The 13,402-nt window shown below is 49.6% G+C and overlaps 4 protein-coding genes across 4 annotated transcripts; 3 read left to right on the forward strand and 1 right to left on the reverse strand.

Annotated features, from left to right (window-relative positions):
- Nucleotides 1-102: 102 nt before the first annotated feature.
- On the reverse strand, nt 103-2,374 carry PC9H_006862 (uncharacterized protein; the record flags this gene model as incomplete). Its single annotated transcript, XM_036776401.1, has 14 exons — nt 103-630; nt 687-719; nt 772-793; nt 852-918; nt 978-1,028; nt 1,082-1,095; nt 1,151-1,174; nt 1,228-1,315; nt 1,363-1,407; nt 1,466-1,540; nt 1,593-1,907; nt 1,956-2,036; nt 2,083-2,111; nt 2,160-2,374. 14 exons carry the CDS (start codon nt 2,372-2,374, stop codon nt 103-105), a joined length of 1,587 nt encoding a protein of 528 aa, XP_036632420.1.
- Nucleotides 2,375-5,094: 2,720 nt separating this feature from the next.
- Nucleotides 5,095-5,989, forward strand: PC9H_006863 (uncharacterized protein; the record flags this gene model as incomplete). The annotated part of the gene is made up of 5 exons (XM_036776402.1): nt 5,095-5,206; nt 5,256-5,480; nt 5,537-5,641; nt 5,692-5,853; nt 5,922-5,989. 5 exons carry the CDS (start codon nt 5,095-5,097, stop codon nt 5,987-5,989), a joined length of 672 nt encoding a protein of 223 aa, XP_036632421.1.
- Nucleotides 5,990-6,566: 577 nt separating this feature from the next.
- Nucleotides 6,567-8,132, forward strand: PC9H_006864 (uncharacterized protein; the record flags this gene model as incomplete). The annotated part of the gene is made up of 5 exons (XM_036776403.1): nt 6,567-6,778; nt 6,839-7,461; nt 7,533-7,720; nt 7,777-7,931; nt 7,991-8,132. 5 exons carry the CDS (start codon nt 6,567-6,569, stop codon nt 8,130-8,132), a joined length of 1,320 nt encoding a protein of 439 aa, XP_036632422.1.
- A 902-nt stretch (nt 8,133-9,034) lies between these two features.
- On the forward strand, nt 9,035-11,426 carry PC9H_006865 (uncharacterized protein; the record flags this gene model as incomplete). Its single annotated transcript, XM_036776404.1, has 5 exons — nt 9,035-9,332; nt 9,393-10,247; nt 10,297-10,438; nt 10,499-10,637; nt 10,695-11,426. 5 exons carry the CDS (start codon nt 9,035-9,037, stop codon nt 11,424-11,426), a joined length of 2,166 nt encoding a protein of 721 aa, XP_036632423.1.
- Between the last annotated feature and the right edge of the window lie 1,976 nt (nt 11,427-13,402).

Genomic DNA, 13,402 nt, shown 5'->3' on the forward strand with positions numbered 1-13,402 from the left:
AGCGATTCCATGACATAGCGTAATGTTGGAAGCTAGTGTGGGGCTTCGAGATACGATTGTGGAGATTGAAATGCGTTTATCATAGGGAAAGGGATCTATTTACTACTTCAACCGAAAGACCAACACTAGGGTCTCGATCAGTACGTGCTCTCCCGATGTCGCGGAACTTTGCGTACCTTGGAAAGAATGCTTCTTCACAATGAAGGTCTCGCCAAAATTGACCTCTTTTCTCACTGTCTTTACCTTTTCCTCCTCGAATGAATTCGAATCCTTGAGACTATCGCTCCAAAGTTCATGAACCGTGAAGGAAGAATCAACGCTCGTGTTGGGTCCGAAGCGAATGGGAACTTCGTAGTCGTCGACGTCGTGACGGTTGACAATAGCGACTCTGACTTCGGTTGATTTCAAGCCTGGTTCATCGGTGGGCGTCACGAGCACGGCGCTAACGTCAATGAACTTGGTGAGCTTCATAGACTCGGGTGTGTGAGAAGTAAGATGTTGAATAAACGGCGGGAACGTAGGCCCGTCGTACGATAAACTTTGAGGATCAGCCGCTCCAGCACCGACGTAGACGTCGAGAGACGCTCCGCGCATCAAGTTTGTGAACAGATGGAGCGGGTAGTAGGTCGTCTTAAAACAAACAAAGGTCAAAGGCCGCTTTTGTAAGATGAATCTCGAGTACGAACCTGCTTATATAGCCCCGTAGGCGAGGTTATGATCTAGATACAAGTGTCAATGGAAAGAAGCAGTCTGAGAAGAGATGCAACTCACGGGGGAGATGACATTCACAGATCTGGAAGAAGATCGTAGGTCATTATACGCAGACGAGCTGTAATCGTGCAACGACGAACTGTGCAATGCAGGCAATTTTGACTATGTCTGCTTTTCGTACGAAAACGTTCAACCATGATGCCACCGCTACGAAGGAGAAACGTTAATAAACCTTGGGTATTTAGATTTGCGAAATGTCTGCTTACCAATTGCGTCGGACAAGTCATAGTGTTCCTCAGCTCCCTTTTCACCAGGTGCTACATTTTGGGTGGTAAACGAGCGAAGAAATTGGTACAATGAATAGACTGACCTCGCACAGGATCCCTAACAGACAAGGAATGAGACAGTAATTGAAGCACATTGGTATTACAGCACGCACCATACATTCCATTCGTCATAACAGCTGAACGCGAGGTGAGTACTGTCAGACCATATACGAGCAAACATAGTCCTAACATAGTGATGCTCTTGTCCAGCGCTCCCTCGACCTTCGCTAGATCAATCAGGGATCGAGTGATTTCGATGCCCTTTTCGGCAGCAGCAGCTATGGGAATTGAGGACACGCGAAATTGGCGACGGAGTGGCACATACGACCCATGGCATTCACTACATGCTTTCCCTGGCTAACGGTATAATCTACTCGTAGGACGAAATTATTATAGGCATACAAAAGTGAATAATTTGGAACACTTACTGTGAATAGAGTGATAGTCGACCACTGGTGCAAGCTTGCGTAGAATTACACGATCCCAGTCCGCGTAACCAGTTTCTGCGTTGAAAGTTGAACAAAGAGACCATGATAGCGCCTAAAGATCACGTACCACCGCACGAGATAAGCTTGATCGAGGGGTCCAGAAGGCGTAAGGCCTTGGCCCATTGGAAAGCTTTCTTCGCGTAATCTTGAGCCTCCATTTGCCCAACCTGCCACGGTCCCCAGACTTCATTTCCAAGGGACCAGTATTTCACACCGTATGGCACATCGTGTCCGTTCTTTCGCCTGAGATTGGCGTAGTAAGTGTTCCCAGAGCCGTTGCAGTACTCCAGCCACCCGAGTGCCTCTTCCAATGTCCCTGTGCCCATATTGAGGCATATGTATGGTTCAGTTCCGAGAGTGCGACACCATTCGATGAATTCGTCTGAGCGGGAGTGAGATACAAGAAAGTGATGTTCAGCGAGATGATCACCTGTTCCGAATTGATTGCTTTCTTCGCTGAGCCAGGCGAGCTCGGGTCGACGCGGTCGGTTCTCTCTAGGACCAATGCCGTCTACACAACGTAAGTAACTTCCGGCAAGTGAGAACAGAATGACAACCTTGCCACCGATAACTGCTCACGAAATTACTGTATCGACGTGAGTCTGGCATTGTGCAGAATATGGACTTGGCTTACCCTCCAGGATATCTGACAATAGGAATCTTCAATTCCTTGAGTGTATCAAGCACGTCCAAACGAAATCCAGTTTGTGGATCCGACAGGCCATGCTGATTGTCTGGGTCGTACAAACCTCCGTAGATGCATCGGCCCATATGTTCTGTGAAGCCAGAATAAATTCGAGGATCGACAACATCAATGATGCGTGCCGGGTCTATGTTGATGTACACCATAATCTAGAACAGAATAAGACTTTTCCTGTAAGTTTGAACTGGACGTTGCTGAACACGATATATCGTTGTATTTATTCTCAGCGCGGCTCCGGCCCGTCAATGTCGGATTTCCTGGGATTGCGCGGACCGTCATTTGTCCCATGAGGGAGAGTGTGTCCGTCCATAGCCGTCCACGCGGCCAAGTTTTCTACTTGTATTGAGGCCGTCGTTCCCTGCTATTTGATGTCGCTGGCATCCAAGATCCAAGATGCCGTCTGCGGGTCATATCATATTCGGGAGCGACGTGTGTCAGGAGTCACCATACAAATGAGGTTTGCTTCGATAGATTACTTACTAGCTCATTTGCACGATGTCGCGGTCGACGCGCTTGAAGCTCTAAGTCAAAGATTGTGACCGTGACGGTCACATCGGACGCGAGAGTATTTGCTCCGAGTCCCAGCGCTCCAGGAAGCAGCCGCCAGCACAGTGGCTGCTTCTATTGCGAACAGCACCAGAGCCAACGTTCCCCGCGCTATACTATCGGCCACGTCTTAAATCTGAATGTTGAATGCAAGGCGGAGATGGATATCCGGGAGCTAGAATTGAGGAAAAGATAGGGAAGGGCGGATATGATTGTCGTCGGTAATTTTGTGAAGATTAACCGCGAGATGAACAGAATGGTAAGTATTGCTTCTGGTTCGCTGGTGATGTGTATCCTGCTGACTGACGGTTGTAGAACTACCATTGTGCAGAATTGGATGATCGGGCAGAGAAAATGCAGGTCTATGTATATGTCTGTTCCACGAGGCGACTCCGGCGCTTGGGCTCCCTTCAAACGATCTTGATCACGACGCTATTCTAGGGCGCAAAGAGTCAGATGGAAGGCGATCAAGGTGCGTGGCCTTCTCGTCACAATGTCGGTTGGTGCTGAGCATGTTTTTCAAGACTTCCGGGGTTTCCGTGTATCAAACGAGGACCGAATGATAAAATTTCGGGTATGACGCCCAATTAGCCATCGACATTTCCGGGTTCGCAAACTTTCGGAAGAGAAGTTACGAAGTTGCCCGTCGTCAAACACCGTTGTCGGGAAAAAGAAGCGGTAAAGGTCCTCGTGGAATACTATTTCGGCGCCTCCAACGACATCGTCTGGATCGTGATGCTAGAGATACATGGGACAGACGATCTACGCGCTGAGAAGAAACCGCCGGCAGCTGTTGTCACTTGGAGATTAGATCCTTTGTCTGTTACGTTAAGGCTACGGTGCTTCGCCATCTCCATTATTTCCGACTACAGCAAGTCCGACTTACCGCGGGGAATATTGCAATCGTAGTAAATCTCGAACGCAGCAAAATAGGACCATCAAAGCCCATGGAGGCGTCGCTCGATATCTGCTCAAGTGGCGCTCGTCGCACCCACGTTGAAGTAATAAAGTAAGTAAAGCTCGCTTGTCTTATTTATTTGTAGGTCACCTTGACTCAGTGACACATATCTGATGGGATATACCCCCTTTCCCAAGAGAGTTTGTCGTATGCGCTTTATCTGGCACTCTCTCAACCCCGTCTGGGACGAGAAAATCCTGTTCTACATTCGGCGATATGGGTCAGCCTTCAAGGTTCAACTGAGCATCCTGGACTAGGGACAAGCTGTCCTCCAAGCCACGTTGGCGATGCCTACTTCGACGACAGCAATTTGGTCAGCTGTATACTGATATTTGGCCCTACTCCGTTATCGGGGCAGAACGACATCCGACGCTTGAAGGAGTATAATCTGGCTGCCGAAAAAGGTGTCGCTCGGAAAGCCTGGCATAAGTCTATCACCACAAATGAAGTGCGTCTTCGCTCTCTCTGATAGCCTGAGATCCTCATCGGTATGTCTTCCAGTGTGAGGTCTCAGCCATGGTCTCAGCCATACAATCTTAACTGAGGACTACTCTTTCGACAAGCCTCAAGGAGAGTAGGAGTTGCGTCGGGATAGGTGTAAAATAGGCGGGCGCTTACCGGAGACCGTAGACGCCGTCCATTCCATGACCATTGGTATCTATCGGTATCGCTTGAGTATGCTCGCAGCTCGCAACACCTTCTTCCGCCCTGGAATCGGCATGTCTTGTCACTCAAGCCTCCGGATTAGTACTGTAGCTGACCTTCCGTGCGTGGCTATTCTTGTATATGGCGCAGTTCACTTACATCCGATTGAATAGGACAGGTGTACTTACAACCAACATTCAATTGTATCTCAATTGGCCAACGAACTCACGGGAGAGTTAATCAGGCTTTCGTTCCTCAGTCGTGTCGAAGACTTCAACGACGTTCCAGTGATATGACATCCCGAAAGGATCGTCCCAATAACGCCAATGCCGCGCAACGGCGAAGTGCATTTATTATTATATGAAACCAGCTTCGGGCCAACTGCAAAAAATTGGGACGCATTCCCGGATATTCTTCCGCCGTCGGTGTTCTTGTTCTTGCTGAGTATTCTATCGCAGGTGAATACTGAATTGATACCCGGACAGCCACTGGGGTACAGCGTCAAGTCAATCAATCCTGTGATTTATGGTATGTTCCCGTTTCCTCAATTCTCAATGAAAGAGGAACCAACACTGGGGGGTTCGTGATGTTGTTGCAATCTCTCGACGAAACAGGAGGGACTATGGAGATATACCAGTCCACGTTCCCTTGTCCATTCCATCACCAGCGCTATTAACTGATACATAGGGCTGGAGATTCCTCCAGTTTATAAGAGGGATGCTTTCCAGGGCTAACATGCCTCCCATTCCGTTTAATCTGTGTCCAATGTACCCGCAGCGGAATCTCTACGGAGGGAACCACAACCTCAACGGAAACGCCACCATGTCGCGTATGTCCCCATGTTTTCAGGATTCACAAATCTTGACACAAAATTACAGACTACTCTACTGGGCACCCAGGTGTTCAGTATACTGCATCCGATATGAGGCACGTTTACCCCAATGAGAACGAGAATGCCGAGGGCCAAATGCCGCAATTCCCTTTACAACCCTTCGACGCTGGCACATGGGAGTATTGTCACAGACCGTCGTCTCAAGACCAGTTTCGTATAGTACCACAGAGCCTACTGCCCGAGGACCAAATTTACAGCGCAGCCAGCAGCAGTATGCGGCCTCCTCCTCTGCTTCCGTCCCATACATACGTACTAAACACTTTGTAGATGAAGCTAGGGCTCACGATGTCGGCCATCGAGGCGTTCAGCAGTTCCACGTCTCTGACGTTGATAATAATCCATGGGTTCCTGGTGGACAACTGAACGAACGTGGTAGCTTCTCTCTCTTATCTCCCACACTCAATTGCCGACTCCTTTTACAGAAAGCGGAGCCATGGACCCCGAGCGTTCCGCAACCTCCCAGGTCATTAGGAGGGTGGCCACGGTCGCCGTTATAGATGCTGCCGAAAGGCGACGTACCAACCCGCACAGGTTCTTCTGCCACCACTGTGACAGAGGCTTCACGGCCACGCACAATTACAAACGTACGTTTCATAAGGTTGGTCGTCGAGATGTTCGCTGACTTCGTGCTGCCTTATTAAGGTCATCTCAGAGCTCATTACGGTGAACGTCCGTTCCCTTGCTATTGCGGCTCGGCCTTCACAACTAGCTCAGACTTGAAACGCCACCAGTCCAAGTCCAAGAAGCATGACAATGGACACTGATTATCATGCGACGGAGTGCCCGAATCCGGTGACTTTGACTACATACATATGATCGATGTGCAGTGTAAGGTCAATTCAGATCTGGCTTGATTTCCGTGTGTGATTGGCGCACGCCTTGGGGGAGGTTGTTCCGATGTTGATGTGCGTGGCATAATTTGTTAGCGGCGAGATAACTCAACAAAGGCTATGCAGCGTGATCTTTCCTTCCATGCCGGCGGAATGTACTGAATGTTTATTTCCCTCGATAGATACCAACCATGGCCGGTAGGTCAGCATTGAGGGGTCCACGCAACTCCTTTTTTACTATTTGGAAGAACCTTCAGCCGCTCATACTTCTTTCCACACATTCCGTCTTCCGATGAATGCATCGTGCATATTTCCGCGACAAGAAGTGCAGGATGACTCATTGCGAGCCATCTGACGTAGTAAGCTGACGGTTGTGAGAGATGGATCGTGTGGTACGACCCGCTGAAGTGTATTAATGGCCCAAGGTATAAATGCCTTGCAATTGATTCGTAGTCCATCCAGTGAATATGCATCCGTCATTCAATACCCTTCTACTCGGCGCATTCTCATTCTGTTCGTCAGTGTGCGCCGTCAAGTTTACGCCGCTGTCTGAGAAGCCCGGCCTTGTAGACAATGGAACATTTGGCCCCGCATTGGAAGTGGTTCATCTCTTCAACGGCGAACCCCCTATCGGTATCACTGTAAGCAAATCAGGAAGAGCGTTTATAACATTTAATCGGTAAGAATGGATTCATGCTAAAAGTATCCCTTCAAACGTATTAATGTGACTATGGCTCAGCGGTGATTTGTCTTCGAATCCCATCACATTAGGGGAGATAGTCAACGCGACGGCCGAAGTCCCCTTCCCAAGCGGCGACTTCAACATTCCTCCCGGCGGACTCGTCAACACATCCTCGGGACGTCCGTTGGGATCTAGCGACTCATTACACTTTATCAACGTGCAAGCTGCAGTGATAGACGCCAAAGATCGATTGTGGGCCTTGGATAATGGACGCCCAGTTGTTAATAGTGATAACCTGCCCGCTGCACCAGGTGGACCGAAACTGGTCGGGTTTGATCTCAGTAACAACACAACTAAGCCGTTTCAGACAATAACATTCCCGGAGAGTGTGCTCCCCGCTACTGGATACCTCAACGATGTGCGGTTCGATCTGAGGTCTAATGTGACGACATCAGGCAAGGGTGTTGCGTATATCGCTGATAGTGGTGGGTCTCGCACCTTTATAGTCCATCTACTCATGCTGAAATTGACTACAGGTGGGTTCGGTATCATCGTTGTAGATCTTGGGACAGGTAAATCATGGCGCCACCTTGATCGTTTGTACGAGGTATCGGCAAGATCGCGGTTTCTACCAACACTACAGGGTATCCCTACATATTCATCTACACCAATGAGTCCGAGTTTCCACTTCGAAACTGCCGGTGGCGGAGGCGGGTGCGATGGTACGTCCTCCAAGCAATCTCATCGCGAGATTTGAAGGTGACAATAGCATGCCCGATTGTAGGTTTAGCTATCAGCGCAGATGGCGAGTTCATCTACTTTACGCCTCTCTCAAGCCACGATTTCTACCGAGTTGAAACCTCCGCCCTTCGCGTAAACCCAGCCGACGATAACCTTGCTTTCATCCGCGCAGCGAATAGCGTCCAGTACCTCGGCCAAGTAAGTACTTCCTATAACGTCAATATGAATAACACTCACTTTATTCCCTGTTGTAGGTCGGTGGCCAAGCGGATGGCCTCGAAAGCGACTCGACCGGGAAAGTATACATTTCAAGTCCGGAACACAATTCTATCAATACTTATGACCCACAAACGGGCCTTATATCACCGTTTGTACGTTCTCCGATCATTGCTTGGCCAGATACCTTGAGGTAAATGGGATTGCCGCTTGAAACCACAGGTAAAGCTAATTGATACCTTTTTATAACAGTGTGGCCGATGATGGGTACATTTATGCGACCTTAAACCAGCTTTGGCTCAGCCCAGGGTTTCAGAATGGGACAGATAAGAGGGTGAAGCCGTTTGCTCTTGTCCGGGCCAAGATTGATGGTGGTCCTGTTAACTTAGTATAGTGAAAGTCTCGGATGTACCACTGGCGTATGAGTCGCTCTATGCTTACCCAAAGATCTTCTGCGTTGGCCGCCAGGACAGCATCTTTCATCGACTCTCGAGTTGGTTTTTTATTTCACAGAGGGCATCGATGCGCTCCGAGGCTGATATTAGATGAGACTTTTCGAACGCTGACTTCGCGGCGCAAGCATTTCTAGATGTTCGAGGGAGTTTCCATTGCATGACAAGAAAAGCAAGAATCCAGTTTCATCGGGGTACGATCGTGTCATTGTTTGTAGTTTGACGAAGGTAGGGGGAAGTGGGGAACGATGAAGATCAAGAAGCCAGAGCTGGAGGTCATCGTTGGGTCTCGTGTCGGTTAGTGCGAAGGGAGAGGTTTGGGGCGAGCTTGCGAAGGAGACACTCGACATTAGCGGGATATATCACTTCTGAACCACCACTGAATTCATGACTGTCTACGATATCAATGGCTAAGTGCTTCACCAACGCGGCCCGATGGTCGTGTATACGATCCAAAAATTGGTAGAAAGGTGAGGTGTGTTTTGGTCCTGCGATGTGAAAAGCAAGGCTTTCATAGAGAATCGGTTCAGCGACGGTGTGGAAGGCGCGGAATGTCAGTAGCACGGAACAATGTACGAGAAAATTTGATGAAGTAATTCGGGGGGAAGACCGCCGGGATGGCCCATCGTTGCTTGTCGCTCCTATGTACAGGGCGGGAGAAAGGCGGGGCGGGGCCGCCCAGCGCCTCTATGCTTATGTAACAGGATCGATCACGGGACTCCAAGCGACACGCAGTGGCAACTTTCTTAACACTACCTCTTCGTTCCAGTGGCAATTTGTGTTCACAGGCGGCGAGTATAAACATGATCTCTGTCCTTACCTTCCTTCACTCATCCACACTACCATGGCTGATCACTTCGCGTTCACCACTAGCCAAGCCACCAGCTCTCTCAAGGATACCAAGAATGCCGCAGGCTGTCACAAGGAGATGGCGGCGCTCGAGGTTAGAGAAGAGTACACAAAGCCGTATAGAAACTTCTCCCGAGACCGCTTGAACGCGCCTCCGGGCTCGAATTTTGAGATACTCCTGGAAGCCGACAAAACGCTAGTAGCCCTAACCGAATCATACGTTTCCGCTGTAGGAAAGCCCCAATATTTGGCACTTTGCAAAGTCCTGAATCATCTCAGCGAGAAATTCTGTGGTGAATCTTTTCCCCGACGTATACAAACTCTCACTAACTATTCGCGTCTAAAATGCACAGGGGATAACGAGCCCATCGTCTTCGTGGAGCATCACACAGCATATCTCAAACATCATCCCAACGGATACTTTGACTGCTCTCCGGATATTCCTGCCATGTTGAAGTCTAGATTCTTGACCTACCCGTCCACTTCCCCTTGCAAATGCGCCGAGTGGTCCGATCTGGAGACCGTAGTCGAAGTCAAGAACGAGCACGAATACTTGGATGGCATAACGCAACTGGCCGCATACCTTGGACTAGCAAATCAAGCTCGACCAGACAAAGTTGGGATATACGGCTTGATCACATCGCCGAGTGGGTACCAGATACAATATAGCGATGCTGGCGGTCTGACTACATCGCCGTTCTCCGATTGGGAACACCTCGTTCCCTTGGCGTCCTATGTGTATACGCTCTATTTTCCGCTTCCAGGACGCCCTCATTGCGACCCCACCATCATTCGCTCGCTCACTCGCATAGCAGGTAAACCGACCTGGGATGTCACGTTCAAAGGCGAAACATATCCTGCATGCGAAGTCAAATTCGTCGGTGGACCGTGGGGACGCATGACGTGGGTGGCCCAAACAGCGGGTGATTACCCCACCGTCATCAAGGATTCCTACTGGGCGTATGGCCGGACATTCAGAGAAGGGGAATTGTATGATGTTCTACAGGACGGCAAACCGGCACCAGGCTTCGTGCGGGTGATAACACACGGAGACGTCTTCTATGAGGAGGGTCCTATTACCTCTATCAATATCGAACCCCATGTATATCGAGTAAAGACCAGGCTTGTCATGGGGACGTCGGGCGACCCATTGGCCAAGACCCCAAGTATTCAGCATTTTCTCATGGCTATGTACGATATCCTGGAAGGTGAGTGCCTCAGTCTATTTGCTTTGATTTGACTGAGAACTCTCCATAGCTCATCGTTGGGCAGTCAGAAAGAGAAACGGCATTCATCGTGATATAAGCATAGGTAATATCATAATCAACCCCAAGGACAAGTCGAACGCACACCTGAATGAGAGTGGTCGACCCATATTTATCAACGAGGTCCTTACCAAGTCCGTCATTCAAACCATATTTGTTTTCCCCTTGGAACTGACGAGGAATGCTTGACGTAGGGCAGAACATGCGCCGCCGGTGGCGCGTCTGTATGATTTCGACAACGGGGCTGAAACCGACCGAAAGCTTGCGCAGCCGCCGGCATTCAAAGAGTCTCTGGAGCGTAGTCCCGATCATGAACACCTTCGCCATAGAATGGTAAGTGGGCGCTTTCTTCTACTTGTAGCTGAACACTGAATGACCTTCCTGCACAAGGGCACTCCGCGCTATATGGCTCGTGCAGTTGCCGCGGGATGTACTCTTGGACGGACCTGGAATGGTTTCAAGCGCATGCCATCATTGCCACCAGATCTCCTCGAACTGTACAAGACTGCACACCTCCCTGCGGACGTAGACCTTCTGCGCCATTTCGAGGATTGTCATGGCACAACACACGGGGTTCCCCAGAATAGCGGCGAATACGACGATGACGACGACGACGACGACATCCAAGTATTCCAGCATCTCCCTCGGCACGATGCAGAGTCGGTATTCTGGGTGATCGTAGTGTTCCTCCTCCGCGCTCTACCCCTTGGCCAACGCCCCAAAGAAGACATGAACGGGCGGTTCTTAACTCCGGCGTGGGAGTGCATCGCATCACACGAAATTAAATCCGACCCAGGCAACTTCTCTGTCGACCTTCGGGCGATGCTCCTAGATCCCAAAGGTTGGAAACAGAATCTTCACCAAAGACTTGAAGACCTCGCTCCCATGATGAAGGAGCTCATTGCGCAAGTAAGGCCTGAATATAGTCATCTTCCAACCCCTCCAGACGACTTCCACCTTCATGAAGCGATGCAGCGCATCCTACTCAAATACGTTCCTAAATTTGCCAACGACTCCGACATCCTTTTGGATACTGAAGCAGGCCGCCTCGTCCTTAAACCGATGGATTCCCCAATGCACAGAGCATCTACTGAGATTCCTCTAGCGTTTGCAGTGAGCTAGACATCGCTCTCGCTTTTCAGTATCCCGAGGTCCAAACAGTATTGTCAAGAAGAGAGTAAGTAAACTCTGACTTTCTCGACTTTCTTGGACATCCCTGTTGACCCGCGATATTGTAAGAAAGCAGAGGGACCGTTGAAGCGGAACCCCCCGCCAACCTATCACCCCCTCCCTTGGCACGCATCCACAGGCAAGATGTTCCCCTCGCAATGCAACTCTCGACCTGGAGTGGTCTAACTCTCTCCCGTCGAATACTAGCGTACTCAGCCTGGTCTCTCATCAATGAAATCGATTATGTCGTTGTCGTTCGATGCAGGTTTAGCTGTTAGTGCAGGGGGAATCAAGATTTTTTACACCTTCATCTGCGGTATCCCTCTGCGTACTTGGGGAAGCCAGCGGCAGCGTTCAGAATTTTCAAACCAGTGTAGTGTCTCGGTCTCGTGGGCACTTGGATCAAAAGTCAAAATTAGCCACCACAAACGACGCAAACACATCGACATGGCGCCCAACCACGAATACCAACTCGACGGAGGTGTAATCACCACTAAGGACGCTACGGTAGCTCCTGGGCAGAGGCCAACCCCCGCCACTCACATTTTGTATCATCCTCGCCTAGCACTGCACTGAGGCGTAACCAAGGACCCCAATGTTCAACTCCCGTCTATTCCTAATCATGCTTTGGTCATTTCGGGGAACTGAGTCGTATCTTACCGACTCCTTGCTATCAGGGTTGTAATCTTATCCTTATATCTAGCTCGAAAAAGATGTGCGAGCAAGCCAATCCCTTATTTCTATGAAACCCGATTACGCTTTATTCATTTGGCATTTTCTACTCGTTTTCTGCGGGCATGGAGATGCGGTTCTCGTCAACAAGACGATAGACGATAAGTTTGGAGACGCCACCACCGACCATGTCATATCGTATTCACCAGTTGGAATCTGGAACGACGGCACAAATTGTGAGAAGTGTTGGGCACGCCCAGACAAAGATATGTTGTTCAACGCAAGTTCCTCTCTGGAAATGTTTCCGCACAATGGAACTAACTTGGCCTGCAGCGTACTTGGATGGATTCCACATTCCATGGAGGCAAAGCGCCTAGTATCGTACCGACGGCGTCTGCGATATTCAATGGTGCGGTTCGAAAATATCTAGCGGCAGCAATGTAGCTATCTGTTGACTCTGCACCTGATACATGTGCTAGGCACGGCGGTATATGTTCTGTGTGCGCTCGACCTATCGATGGGATATAGCACTTCAGCTGACATGTACTTCTTCATCGACAATAACCCAGTAGGGGCATTCTCTCGGGAAGCTCAAGGGACTACCGGGTATGAGTACAACGTCACTGTCTTTGCCATCGCGAATCTCCTTCCGATGGAGCACAGTATCACCATCCAGAATGGACGTGTCGGCGGCCCACCGTCCTTGATGCTCCTCGATGTAATAATATATACGTGAGTGTACCTCAAACCTCTGTATAACCTGAGATTGTCGCTCATCACACGTCCACAAAGCCACGATAATGGAGAGCCCGAACCAGAACCTTCATCACCCCCGACCATATCAAATACAGGATCACCATCACCCCAGAAGTCACCACTTCGAGTTAGTACCGCCGTCGCAATTGTTTTAGGAAGCATTTGTGCCGCAATCCTCAGTGGCCTTGCCTTCCTTCTGTATCACCGTTCCCGCCGACTATCCGGTGCACATCAATGCACCCCCTATACCTACAACCCTGAACTTCGAGTTCCTGAGGCGGAGGCACCACCATCTTACGGCATTGCACCAGATAAAATGTCTACTCCTCGGTGGCCAAGGAAGACACTTCGTACATGAGATAGATCTCACTCTATTAAAAACCTAACGCAAGGTTCTCAGTATGCGACAAGATGCAAACTAGTATTATTGTTCGTACCTAACGCAAGGTTCTATGAGGAACATTAGTTACGGTACGAATGATATAGAACGGTCACTTTAC

The sequence above is a fragment of the Pleurotus ostreatus genome (genome assembly GCF_014466165.1).
Source record: "Pleurotus ostreatus strain PC9 chromosome Unknown scaffold_4, whole genome shotgun sequence".
NCBI lineage: Eukaryota > Fungi > Basidiomycota > Agaricomycetes > Agaricales > Pleurotaceae > Pleurotus > Pleurotus ostreatus.